This window comes from Melopsittacus undulatus, chromosome 9 (genome assembly GCF_012275295.1).
Source record: "Melopsittacus undulatus isolate bMelUnd1 chromosome 9, bMelUnd1.mat.Z, whole genome shotgun sequence".
Classification (NCBI taxonomy): Eukaryota; Metazoa; Chordata; class Aves; order Psittaciformes; family Psittaculidae; genus Melopsittacus; species Melopsittacus undulatus.
Window position 1 is genome coordinate 42,247,724 of NC_047535.1, and position 14,655 is coordinate 42,262,378.

General features: G+C 38.6%; 1 protein-coding gene across 1 annotated transcript in view; it reads right to left on the reverse strand.

Moving 5' to 3' along the window:
* Positions 1-14,655, reverse strand: part of NR2C2 (nuclear receptor subfamily 2 group C member 2) — a 31,600-nt gene that overhangs the window by 4,133 nt on the left and 12,812 nt on the right. The window contains exons 5-13 of the mRNA XM_005145803.4: positions 13,482-13,584; positions 12,254-12,433; positions 9,532-9,679; positions 7,890-7,983; positions 7,321-7,454; positions 5,572-5,749; positions 4,138-4,259; positions 3,489-3,628; positions 115-252 (exon numbers count right to left, since the gene is read on the reverse strand). Of these exons, the coding sequence (XP_005145860.1) occupies positions 115-252; positions 3,489-3,628; positions 4,138-4,259; positions 5,572-5,749; positions 7,321-7,454; positions 7,890-7,983; positions 9,532-9,679; positions 12,254-12,433; positions 13,482-13,584 (1,237 nt within the window). The remainder of the gene's footprint in view (positions 1-114; positions 253-3,488; positions 3,629-4,137; positions 4,260-5,571; positions 5,750-7,320; positions 7,455-7,889; positions 7,984-9,531; positions 9,680-12,253; positions 12,434-13,481; positions 13,585-14,655) is intronic.

Below are 14,655 nucleotides of genomic sequence, written 5' to 3' on the forward strand. Positions count from 1 at the left end.
GGAACAACCACTTTACTTGCATTTGACAGATCAGACTCATAGCAAGGTATTAACCTCATTAGAAAAACTGCTAAAACATTAACATATGATTGTTTATGTTACTAAATATCTTACCAGGGCTAAAGAGGACTATAGCTTTAAGGTATGCATATTCATATCCATCAATATCAAGCTTGGCCATGCTGTTACAGAACTCCTGAAGTTTCCAGATGTGTTCCATGACTTGCTTTATTCTGTCTCCAGAAAGTTTATCTACAAAAAAGATATTGCTTTCTATGTCATATGAGCTCAAGTACATCTAATATATTAACCAATATCCTCTTATAAAACAAGTGACATTTTACAGCATTTCATGTCATTTGCTATATTAAAACCACTCAACATGTAAGGATGATCTGAATGATTATGGAATTAAAGATTTACAAAGCTGAGTCAGGCACAGGGCTGGCAAACAGGATGTTAACTCTTCTGCATGATTTTGCCAGTTATAATACACAATATAATGGTAATTTTTCAAAATAGATAACAAATCAAACAAAAAAAACAATAGAAAAATCAAATCCTCAAGCACTCATGATAAAACAGATCCTCCTCTCCTTGTGGCGGGGCTCAGGAGCATGGTATGACTGCAAGTATGGCTTGAAGAACAAATGTCATTTTTTCATTCTTGAGACATGGGAAACAAAGTGGAGCCAGCTTAAGGCTGGAACAGCCCCATCACTTCCTCCTCCAAAACCCTCTGCTTGGGGTGTAGGCGGAACAGACAACTCTGAGATTATTAAAAGCCTAATTCTGTGCAGAACATACAATGTGCATGTTTCCCTATCGGTCTTTTAAACTCTTGCGTCTCTCTCGGTGCAGGAGAGAAGCATCAGTTTATTGTACTTTGTGGGCTGTCCAGGCTGTCTTAAATTAAAAAAAACAAACCCAAACACACACAAACTCCCAAACCAACCCCTCATATCCACTATGAAAGTATATTATCAATTTAGGAATTAATTTTCTAATTTATCATAATGAAGCCAATAAAGTAGATTAAACCAAAAGTCCTTTACCGGGACTGAAGGGTATTTTTTGATTATCTACTTTTGCACATTTTATAGTTCTACAAGCAAGTTTTACTCTCTTCAGTAAAAGCTTCTCTTCCAATTTTTGCTGTGTGCACAATAACGGCACCACCAAAATCATCAAACAAATTGGTACCCAATAGTATTCTTAACTATTTTTAACTCACATTTAAATATATCTAGCTTTTGTATAATATGCTGTGTTTGCAGAGCTTAAACCTGCTAGTGTTTTTTTCCTCCTATTAAAAATGGAATGTTATTTTCATGTAATCAATCATAGTGCTTGGGAGAAAAGAACGAAAAAAAGCAACTATAAGAGGTTGTAATGCATTCCAGATACAGTCATCAACAGGCCAACACTGAATTAAAATATAAAATCACGTAAGTTTAAAGAGTGTCAAGAAAATATGCTGTTTAATGCTTCAGAGGGTACTTCAGAATAAATTAGTCATTACTGCATATTACAGCAGTATCCAAAACTATTATACCTGCAAGAATATGCTTGTTGCTCACACCATCGCATCCAACTGGGGAACAAGACAGGTCCACCACAGCAGCTACAGATGTTCCTTAGCTGCCTCCCAAGATGAGAACCAGCAGGCCAACCACCTCAAGGGTGTGTATGACCACAGTGGATCCTCTTGCAACCCTCCTGGGAAACCTGCATGCTCAGTAACCTCTCTGAATTGCCTGTACACCAATGCACGCAGAACGGGGAATAAACGGAGAATTAGAGAGCTGTGTACGAGCACAGGGCCATGATCTCATGGTAATTGCAGAGACATGGTGGGATAGCTCACATGACTGGAATGCTGTCTTAGATGCTACATAGTAAGTAGGAAAGTCAGGCCAGCAAGGCAAGGTGGTGGAGTTGTTCTTTATGTAAGAAAGCAACTGGAGTTAGTGAGCTCTGCTCAGGGTGGATGAAGAACAAGTTGAGCGCTTAGGGGTAAGAACTAAGTTGCAGGCTAAAATGGGTGGCACTGTTGTGCATGTCTACTACAGGCCACCTAATTAGGAAGTTGATGAGGCCTTGTGCAGGCAGGTGGAAGGAGCCTCACAGTCACAGGCTCTGGTTCTCATGGGGGACTGGGGGCATACCTCATCTCATGGGGGATACCTCCCTGGTACCTGCTGGAAAGACAAACAGCGAAGTACACACAGTCCAAGAGGCTCCTGCAAACCACTGATGATAATGTTTTAACACAGATGATGGAGAAGCCAACCAGGAGAGGTGTGCTGCTGGACCTTGTACTAACAAAGAAAGAAGGACTGACTGGGTATATGAAGGTTGGGGGCAGCCTTGGCTGCAGTGACCATGAGATGGTGAAGTTCAGGATCCTGTGTGGAGGAGGCAGGGCAATAAGTAGGATTACAACCCTGGACTTCAGGAAAGCTAACTGTGGCCTCTTCAAGGTCCAACTTGGAGGAATACTATGGGTTAGGGCTCTAGAAGGTAAGGGAGTTCAAGAGAGCTAGTTAATATTTAAGCATCACTTCTTCCAAGCTCAAGATCGGTGCATCCTGTGAGTTACAAATCAAGCAAAGGGTGCAGGAGACCTGCATGAATGAGCAAGGAACTTTTGGCAGAAATCCTGCAGAAGGAAATTTATGGAATGTGGAAAAAGGGATGGGCCACTTGGAAGGAATATGGGAATGTTGTCACAGTATTCACGGATGTGACAACGAAGACTAACATGCATCTGGAATTAAATCTGGGAAAGGATGTCAAGGACAACGAGCTTCTTCAAGTACCTCAGTAGAAAAAGGAAGACTAGGGAAAATGTGGGACTGCTGCTGAATGAGGTGAGTGCCATGGTGATGAACGATACAGAGAAGGCAGAGTTACCGAATGCTGCCTTTGCTTCAGTCTTTACTGCCCAGGCCAGCCCTCAGGAATCCCAAACCCTGGAGGCAAGACAGAAAGTCTGTAGAAAGGAAGACTTTCCCCTGGTTGAAGAGGACTGGAGATCATTTAGGCAAAACTGAGACCCACAAATGCATGGGCCCTGATGGAATGCACCCATGATTGCTGGGGAAGCTGGCAGATGTTATTGCTAAGCCATTCTCCATCATCTTTAAATGGTCATAGAGAACAGGATATGTGCCTGGGGACCAGAGGAAAGCACATGTCACTCCAGTCTTCAAAAAAGGCAAGAAGGAAAACCCAGGAAGCCTTAGGAAACCCAGGAAGCAGACGAGTCAGCCTCACCTCCATCCCTGGAAAGGTGATGGAACAGTTCAACAGAAGCTGTAGATCACCAGAGGAAAGGCAATTATGCAAGAGAAGGTTTCTCCTTCCTCTGGATCTTGGGGAACAATTCTGCCACCAATTAGGAAACACATGAGACATGTCATACAAATGTCCCTCTAGTGTTGACAGCACTGAACATGTGTAAGGATCACACACTGAAAACATACCTTCTTGTATGCTGTTCTGGAGATGGTTGACAATAGCTGCCAGGATAGTAGACAGACTCATCACCTGTGCACACTGTGCCAGGCCTAAGGTAAATAGCTCATTCCAGCAGGCACGCACGAGGCTTGTATTACAGTCCTGCCTACAAACAACAGAACATCAGACAACTGTAGGTAATTTTCCTATCAGGTTAGTGCTACCCCATGTGTAATTATGTTAATAATAACAATAATAGGGATTAATGTATTGCAAACCGCTTTACTGAAAGGCATATATTAGCATATCACAAGTATTTCAAAATGCAAAAAGCAGCGATAGGCTAACTACAGAAAACCATTTCAGGTTATCTGTAAAATGGGGCTCACCAGTTCTTTACCAAAGTATATTTCTACAAATTAAATGCTTGCTTTTGGTTCAGTTTTAGCTGCTGTAATTGCAGTAACATCAGATATTGTAGTTATCTTCTCCTCTGCCATCTTCTATTTTAGTCTCCAAAAAGGAGAATATTGCAGAGTCTTTACACATTTTAAAGAACTAATTGAAATTAAACATTATAATAATTTTAAAAAAATCAAAATAGCTGAAAAGTGTTCCTATCGGTGTTTAAAACTCATTAGGAAGCAAATTACTCAATGGAATATATACATTTACCCAAGAGCTTGAAATGCAGGTATGGACCTAGCCCAGTGCATAGAGAGGAAAAGTAGTCGTGATGCTGACTCACAGATGTAGTGTACATTAAGGTATTCCGGCATTGGACTGGGCATTGTCAGCTGCAAAACATGACAGTATACACAATATATATAGTTCAGATATAAGCCCATTTTGATTATCGAGACATAACGAGTGAAAACATTCAAACTACTCTCACAGTCTGTCAGATAAGCAACTGTATGACAAGAAACTGTCACAAGAAAACCGTGTAACTAACTCACTAGAATTGGCAATAAATGTAAAATGAGAATAGAAGACAAGAATTTATGTGGGAGAGTGCTCAAATGTTTACTTTTTAAATGTTTTTATATTATTTTAATAATAAATCTATATGTCTCATTGCTCTGTGAAGCGTTGGCCCTTTTCACAGTGCTGTAAAACATCCTTTACGACTTTTAAAAAAGAAGCAAAATAAAATCTAAAATCTAAGTATCTCAAATGGGAAAGTCATGTAATAGGAATCTACAATCACAAAACACCATTAAAGGCAATAAGCAGATTATGACAAAAGTTTGCCTACATTAAGTATCATGTATTTCAGTAATGATCTTTGTATCTCTTGAAACAGTGCAACTTTGCTATAGGAAGATGAGCACCCTTATTGTTTCTCACACATTGTTTATTAAGGGGGCTATAGGGATGCTGGGGATGGACTATTCATTAGGAACTGTAGTGATAAGACAAGGGGTAATGGGTTAAAACTTAAACAGGGGAAGTTTAGATTGGATATAAGGAAGAAATTCTTTACTGTTAGGGTGGTGAGGTACTGGAATGGGCTGCCCAGGGACTTCGTGAAACACCTGGTGGTGTTCAAGGCCAGGTTGGACAGAGCCTTGTGTGGCATGGTTTAGTGTGAGGTGTCCCTGCCCATGGTAGGGAGGTTGGAACTAGATGATCTTAAGGTCCTTTCCAACCCTAAATATTCTATGAGTCTATAATATGTGTGTGTTTGTATTCAATGGAAGCTGAAGCATTGCTAAAATGCAAGACCTTTTTCAGTGGTCTAACCAGAGCTAGATCTAAGAAGGCACTGTAACCTCTGTTTACATGAGGAACATTTAGATGAAAGTTTTACACTACCTAGAATTACAAGTGAATTAAGCAAGACATAGGGATGATATCAAAAATTATTATCAACAGCACTGGAAAGTGAAATGAGTTTTAAAGCACCCTCTTGTGTATGGAAAGGTCTTACGAAACACCACCTATCCTCTTTAGATACAGCATGCAAGAGTAAAAATTGTATTAGAAGACAACAGATGTTCCCTTAGATTATATTGCCAAAAAATATAAGAAATAAGAAAACAGTGACTTAATTTTGGGTTATGTCTTAAGTGTTAGTTTGTTTAGTAAGACATTTAAAGCACGTACCTTAAATGTGACATGTGTATCTGTAAGTAGGGGTCCTTCCACTTCAATAATTGGTGTTGACTGATCTCTACTGATTACATGAATATTCCCTCCTCCTGTAGGATCCATCCCATCTGCCAAGTTATGAGCTGCTGTACCATCTGTGGTATTAAGTGCTTTAGCCAAAGTATCAAATGCCCTGAAGAAAAAAAAAAAGTAATAAACAATGAAAGAGTGCTTCCTTGTACCCCAAAATAACTGAGAGCATTCTCACCAAGAGGTAACCTATACAGGAACTGTTTATGCTAAGAAAAGGTCAGACTTTTCATTACAGTCTGGCCCCTCTGTAGTGTATGGTCATTAACAAAAGGAACGGATCTGCCCATATATAGCTGGTAAGAAATGTCCTCTGTAAGGGGGGAACTTTTTACTACAGTATATCCTGCTCTGAATGTCTTATGCTAATATTTATACTAGTGAAGCAGTCTCTTGCACTTGCCATTCACTATCTCCTCCTTCTCACCTTGGAATGTTTAACTGATTAAATGGTGATTATAGACCACATGCACTCGGAACACCCTGCGGTCCCTGTCCTTGATGTCCAATTTCTTGGAAGAGTGGAGAATAGAGTGGTTCTCTTCTATGCAACATGCCTGAATTTCCTTTCCCTTAAGATGAGGTGTGGCCACACACTCCTGATCTCACAGTACAAACAGAGCTTTAGAAACCTTATAACAGTAACAGAAGAGAGACTAGTCCCTGGGCAGCTTTATACTCAAACTGTAGCTGGCCATTGCTGAAATAAAGCAGTGTACATTCCCTTCTTAGGGTAACAAGAGCTTAGATTTGAAGAAGAATTTTGTGCTCCAGCTTCAGACCAGTGAACAGTATTGGTATAGTGCTGTTTTGCCAATATTTTCGTCAAGATGTTATGGGGAGGGGTTTTTGGAATTTTTTTTTTCTGCTTTAAAGAAAGAGTTCCAAGTGGCTGTTAACTCCAAGCTGCAGCGTCAGGGATTTGTGAATACCTGTTCACTTGCTTGAAGAGTTTAAATAAAAGACTTAGGAGCCTGAAGTTAAGCTCCTCTTAAAAAAAACCTTCTACTTGAGAAACAATGGACAGCTTTGAGGCCAAATATTTTTCTTCTTTCACTATACTGCAGATCTATATTGTCCTTCAAACCCCCTCAAAAAAAACTACAACTGTAAAAATCTCAATCTCTGCTGAAAATATTAAGATTCCATGTGCCTTTTCTCCATTTAACTCATCACTAAAGAAGACTTTAAACTCTTTCTAAACATCAAAAAATAAAAATAAGTTTATTCATCTTAGTTCAACATTTTTCCCCACATTACCAGCAGGTATTACGGCAGCACAATCTCAAAATGAAATCTGCAGTGATACAGACCCTGAAAGAGGAGGGCTAAGGGCATTCTGCAGGAAAAGCTTCCATATCACAAGCCTATCAAATAAAACAGTACTGAAGTGTTGCTATCCCGAAGACTCTCAAGGTCACAAACTAGTCATTTATTATTTTTCTGAGTACAAAATCTGCTTTAGCTCCAGAATGTGACCTTGATAACACCGGGGACGGTTTTCTAAAGGAGGACAAGAGTCAAACCTGGGTTTCTAAAGAATTGGGTTCGTGTTTCAAAGTAGGGGAAATCTCTACTGTGGTTGGTGTCATGGTGCTCATTTACTTCAATGAAGGTAAGTATACACCATACAAAATAGAAACTGCTAAATAAGATGCAAATATAAATGCATACCGTGTAATCTCACTTGCAGATTGCTCTTCTTGTTGAATTTCAGAAGTATCTCCATTATTTAGTGACTCACTGAGATTAGCAAGAGATGTTACAACATTTGCTAATGTTCCTAAAGCACCCTGGCTTGTTTCACCCTAAAAAGGAAGAACCATATTAGTACATCAACATTATAGGTATCATACATAAATTTTGCCCATTTTTAATCTTTCTGGGTTTTTTCATTTTTGTACCTTTTTCCCTTATGTACCTTTTCTTTCCCCCTGAACACCTAAAGGAAGAACAATCGCTCACAATGATCTTTAGACCCTTTTGTAATCATCAATCCTAGTCTCAGATGACATACCATGTGGGGAACTACATGTGGCTGACCTTCTGCAGAAATATGCCCGTGAAAAGAAAACCTGTTCCTGTTAATCAGCTGATCACCTCCTTTTGTACACATCTTCACACTTAATCCCAACTTTATCTTCTCAAGAGCAGTATTATTTGTCTCTATGTACACAGCTAAAATAATCCATAATCTGAACAAATTAATATATATGTTTGGAACTTAACTGAAAGAATAATACCTTGGAGTCAGCAGCTAGGAGGACTGTGCCATCATCCCTGATCAAAGGCTGCTGAATATTCACAAGCATTCCTGGATCAAGAAGACCTGCTGACCTATTCAAAAGCATAAGGCATCTGACAGTCAATAGCATTTTACATTAATAACAAGTATATGTAACAACCTATGTCAGAATAAAAAGGATTACCAGTTTTTTTCAATTTAAGAATTTAATGAAACTCAGAGTTTATTCATCCAGACTTAAGCCTTTCTGAAACCGTTTCCAAAAAGAAGCTTGAAAGACAAAGACTAGAATATGTTTCCCTTTCCTCTGCAAAAGCAATGACAACTTCCCAAATAGATATCCTTCCATTTGCTTGTTAAGAAATAAATTATGCTGACATAAAAAGTTATGTCAAGAAAATGTATTTTATATTCCAAGATGCAGTCATAAACAGTCATGTAATCAAGGTCTGCATAAAACTTCTGCTGCCTTTACTTCTGTTTTCAGTTACTTTTTGACTAAACATCCTTTCCTGCTGCTCCATCTAACTTAGGGATGGAGAGGAAAGTCTTTGAAGTCAGCAAGGATAAGTTTATTACTCATATAATACTCCAAGTCTGCATAACCCAATGCAAATGCAGGCATGACAGGTTCAGGCTGCAGGGAGTTTATAGTTTAAGGGGTGTGACGCTAACAACTAACATTGTGAACTACTGCAGGCAGCAAATCATCATGTGTTATGTGAATCTGAATTCTACACAAATAATAGAGTCACATTTGATGTCTCTAATATTGTTTATAGGACTGTAAGGGATCTGTAGCACAAGGAAATCTCAAAGAAGCAAATGTGTCTGTGAGCAGTACTTTTGAACAATATGACTTGCAAACAAGAACACTGAAAACCAGTTCTCCAGGAAATTTGCAAACCAATCTTTTTAACAAACAGCAGTGTTATTTGTTCAACAAAAGATATATATATATACCAAATTCAATATTTATATATATAAACTGAATACTGAAATCTGGTATCTTCAGGTGGCTATTATCCACTCATAAACTACAGTTTCTAAACCATGGTATTTAATCTTGAATTCTTTTTTATTCTAGTCAGAAAAAGACAAATCTTGCTTCTGTTTATTATGATATGTATTTCCACAATCACTGCCTATGGAGACAACTGAGAGCAGAGGAACTGTCTTGCAGTATCTTCTATATAGTAAAATGAAGCTGCTGTTACTGAAATTGGTCTCTTGGGACCTGGATCTCAAGAATAAGTCACTGCAGTCTGTTTTCTAGATCTTTAGGAGAAGGAAGATAGAGTCTGCCATTTGCAGAACTGGTTTCAGAGCAGTGAGAACCTGAATGCATCATATGGTAAACCCACATGCTTTTTGCCTGAATGTCACATATCTGCCATACCTGTGCTTTGACCTGGCTGGACAAGAGCCAGCTCTAAACTGAAAACCACCCCTTTACTCAGACATAAAAACCTTAATGAGAAGCAGAACAGTCTAGGTTGGTGTTGGGAATGGGAATACATATTTGTGAATTGGAGCTCTTTTCTGTCCAGTTCTTAGAGCAGGGCAGGGAGCAGTACAGGTGTGCCTGCAAAGTCATACGCACAAACCTTAAACTAGATCTGTGACGCTGAGATACTCACCGCGTCCCATCTTTATCTGCCACAAACGTTGGAGTTGCTATTAGAGGGCTTCGAAGATCTTTCCTGATATAGATTTTCTCAGTGGAAGCTGCACAGTTGGTTGGTTTTTCACGCTGCACATCAAAAGGTTTTCTTTCACTTTGAACCGCTACATAAAGACAGAAACATATTGATTTGAAAGGAAATAATTCAACTGCAAAATACAAGAAAGTAAAATTCCCACGGTAGAATTTCAGCTTGCACAGTTATGATTGTTTATCAGCTCAGTGCCAAACTGGAAATTTAATATGAAGATCGAAGAAACACAGGCTCCAATTTTACTATACCTATGATTATGTACATTTTTAACCAAAGTAGTCCCAGGTCGATCATTTGCTCTAAGTTCTGCTGAACTGGAGTCAAAGCTTGCTATTTCATTGGCATTTAATAAGAGAACATTCCAAAAAGTGTGTTTTCAAATTGTTTATTTATTTTTACAGGTAAACCTGTACCTAAATGTTAGGTAGATGCAGTCATACTCTGTGTGACTTAGAACAATGTAAACCCAGAACTACCCCCCCCAAAAAAAAGTCAAGACAGGCAAGCTACATGAGTGATGCAAGTTAATTCCATGGGAGATGAGCTTCTCCATGATAGGAAGTTTGCTCCCACCCATTCATCCCAGGGAAAACGGTTTCAAAACCAACCTCTGCAGAATTCAAAATACTTCTGCTTGACAACTGGAAAGAAATAAGCTCAGTCTCCACTACGCCAAGCAAGTGTAGAAAATCTTGTCATGAAAATAGTAAGAAACTGTAACTTTGTAATGTCAAAGGAACTGAAAAATGCATCTTTATAATGTTAAGGTATTGTTATTAGATTACAGAAAGTTATCTGGAATCTAAGTGGCTGAACTTTACAAACTCCTCTATAGCTTGGCATAACATTCAACTGCATCAATTTTTAATTGGAAAATGAGGATAATAAAATGAATAAAACACTATGAGGATAAGAAAAAGAATTTTTAAGTGTGTTCTACTAATTTTAATTCTCACAACACTTTGCCAGTGTAAGGCATAATATAAATGGAGACAATATTTCTGCACTATTCATTGTACCAATTTATCATACAGCAGTTATTGTTCTAGAAGATTAACATTAGTAACAAGCAAACAAAAGAATTCAACCCTCCCCCATAGCCCTTTTGAATGTAACAGCAAAATACATGGATATGTCTCTCTCTGACCTCATAACTAGCAAGCATTATTTAGTTCCAGATTTTATTTTTGTTAATCCTGTTACTGCCAGCAAAATCTAGGGGCTTAAACAGAGGTATATTCATTTTGTTGGCTCGGTAGTTACATAAATATTAATGAAAAATCTGACTCAAACCCCAGTGAAGTCAGTGAGCATATATTCTAATCATACTGGGATAACAAAGTTTAGCTTCAGGAAATGCAGCAGTTTCTCTTAAGAATCATAGGTTAGGGTTGGAAAGGACCTTCAGATCATCTAGTTCCAGCCCCTCTGCCATGGGCAGGGACATCTCCCAGTAAACCACGTCATCCAGGGTTCTGTCCAACCTGGCCTTGAACACCGCCAGGGATAGAGCATTCTCAACGTCCTTGGGCAACCCATTCCAGTGCCTCAGCACCCTAACAGTAAAGAACTTCCTCCTCAGATCTAACCTGAACTTCCTCTGTTTCAGTTTGAACCCTTCACTCCTCATCCTATCACTACAGTCCCTAATGAAGAGTCCCTCCCCAGCATCCTTATAGGCTCCCTTCAGATACTGGAAGGCTGCTAGGAGGTCTCCACGCAGCCTTCTCTTCTCCAGGCTGAACAGCCCCAACTTTCTCAGCCTATCTTCATACGGGAGGTGCTCCAGCCCCCTCTTGTACAAATGTACCCCCCTACACTCAGCACACTGTGTGCAAAGCACAACCATCACTGCAGGTCTGGAGTTCCAGAGTGCAAATGCAACAATGATATTCCTATTTACAACTTAAAGTTCTGCCTCCCTTGAACTCAGTGACTGGAACTTACCCTGCCTAGGTAAGAGTAGAAAAAGAAAAGTATTTGTTGCTTCACCTTAAATTCTCCAAAAAGCTATCACAAAACAACCAGATAAAAGGCTTCATGAAGTGTTGGACTGAAGAAGCAGACAGAGGTTCTATAAACTGGAAACAAAATACATTGAAAGAGGTGTTTGGATGCTAGCACTTGAATTGTACAAAGCACTGCATACAAACAGGAAAGCATATTCGTTTAAATATGGCACTTTCTACAATGCCTCATAATACAATACGCACAAACGACTTGCATCAAAATTTTAAACGAAAAATGACATCAACTACTTTCTATCACTGGTTGAAAAAGCAGCAAAGATAAACTACAAGGAAAGCAGATTCTGAACGTAGAACATTAGACTCACATTTATGTCCATCCATGTCAAAATATTTTGCATTATAAGTATAAACTGTGTTTGCAACATGCATTCTAAGAGAAGTTTTAACTGGGCTCCTTGAAGATTGCAGTAGTATGAGACATGGTTCAAAGCAAATCACTACTGCAACTCAGACATAAAATAGTAATAAAAGAAAGGTATAGTAGACGATCTGGCTGCCGAAAGTTGTTTCCTTCAAGCAACATACACTGAAATGGAGAGAACACACTAAAAAGTAGTAATCCACATATTTATTATTTGGTAGGCACAGTGTCACATTGGGTACTTAACACTCACATTCCATTTTCATGCCCATCTCTAGACATTTTCTAAGCCTACAAAACTGGCAGCGATTCCGATGGTGTTTATTGATGATACAGTCCTGGTTGCTACGACAACTGTAGGTCAAATTCTTCCTCACACTCCTTTTAAAGAAACCTTTGCATCCCTCACAACTGACAGCACCATAGTGACGACCTAGGAAACATATATATTGTTATCAGGTGGAAATTACTTATATTTTAGCACAGACATATTTACCTTAAGCAAGTAAAACATTGTAAAATTCACCATTTATTTTATATTCTTACCATCATTTTGGACCATGAAAGCACTGTTAAAGTCTTACAGGATGTTTCTTGTTTATCTGTTGTCAGGGCTTTTTAGTGGGAAGTGGAGAGATGAGAGAAAGGCTAAGCCGATTTCTGAATGAGAGGCCTGTGAAGCAGTAGTTCTCATTCTGGACAAATACAGATGCAATTCTATCTGCTGTTACAGATCATATAATACATTAAAAGAACCTACAGGCTGAGTCTAAGTAGTTTTAGAATACCAGCAATTTTACAATAAAATTTCAAATGCAATCTTTATTGAAACCTCCTACACATATAAATTCTGGCATTGTTTTAATTACATAAACACTTATAAAAATAGAAGTGAGACAGAGACAAAAAGGTGTCTTCTCCATAGCATAAAAGCAGAGTCTGCTTCCTTGGCTAATGTAGAAATTTTACCTCATAGGCTCCTTTTCAGATCCATGTAGATGGATCTGAAACACTGAGGACTCCCTTGATCTCTACTTGCCTTTTTCTCTGATAGTAAAAGACCAAAATCTACTAGGAAGTCTTAAGTTTGCTGGGGAGCACTAAGAAGTGTTTTCCTGGAGCAGGTAGACTTTTCTAGGTACCATGCTCTTATTGCATGGTTGTTCATACCTGTGGTTGTTCTACCTAACTAAACGCTTCAAGTAGTCTCAGTTACCAAGATCTATTAAATCATCACTGTCTTTCAGAACATGCCAATTTATCACAGTCCAGTTGAAGTATAAACTAATATTCTTCCAAGCAGAGTTTAAATATTCTGTGTGTACAGATACAAAGTACACTGTTAGCTTTTTCCATTTTAGTTTCAATTGTTTTTCCAATCAGCATGGCTAGAATCAGTTAAAATACATAAAACTTCCTCCCTTCATCCCAGTCATCCTTTCTACCAAGTTTCTTGAATACTACTTCCTATACATCCTTACCTGATGCTTTATCGCCACAGACCACACAATATTCTACTACCTGGGGCCGCTGAACATCAGCTTTTCCCAGCAAACGTTCCACTGAAGCAGAGTCTGTCACTATCTAAAACAAAATTCCAAACAAAAAAAGGGAATTAGCCAATATTTTCTTCGGACACAAAACAAGCTTTGCCTACAGAACAGTTTATCAACTGAGAAGAGGTGGCTGGGTTTGAGAATGACATATGGAATGAAATAAAGTAGTATAATTTGCAAGTTAATGAAAGTTTCTACTGTCAACAGTGAGACTGTTGGAACGGTCAGAGCAAAGCAAATTCCAAATAAACCTCCCTAGCTTTGCTCAGTACAAGTTTCCTCACTTGTGCAGTCAACAATATTCTTCCATTCTTTTAATTACTCTCAAACAGATGCTATATTTTAGCCAAAGATGGTTGTACTTCAGATGTAGTTCCCATCTATCTCTTCTGTAGCTATTACGGGTGTATGGTTCAGAGGGGATAGCCTGAAGCTGAGATCCATTATAAAAACAGTTCAGCTTCCAAAGGCCTTGGATTTCAAAGCATCTGTTCAGAACATACCACAGAAAAATTAAAAAACCCCAAACGCCTAAAATCCACAAGCAATAAATTACCCCTCTGCAACATCAAGTAACCCATTTAACATAGTGAAAACCATTTTCAAAGATTGTTGATACATTTTTTCCTATAATTATGTAAGAATTATATTTGTCAAATATTCTCCATTGCAAGAGTAGCAGTAGGGATAAGGTGCTTTTTATTTCTTTTTAAAAACTACTAGGAAGAAATCTCAAATTTCACTAGAGATATTATTGTTTATGGAATTTGTTTTGCAAAGCTCCCATTGGTCTATTATGCTCAAGACCCACAAACAACTACAGCAGAGGACAGTTTCTGCTCCAAAGAGCTTCTATTGCAGTCTCTTGATACATTGATATATTGTGACCATAATTAGTTTGCTCAGGTAAGTTGTATCTCTGTGTATCTGTAAGTCTTGAACAGACCATTTGAAATCCTGGGCACTCCTCACAAGCACCATCTTAAGTACTTGCTTATCTCTTCGGAATTTTAATGAGAACACCCCACAAGGGGTGATGAGTAAAATGGAATGCATGAGGAATGTGAAGACAGGGAATAATGTGGCCTACGATTAGTAT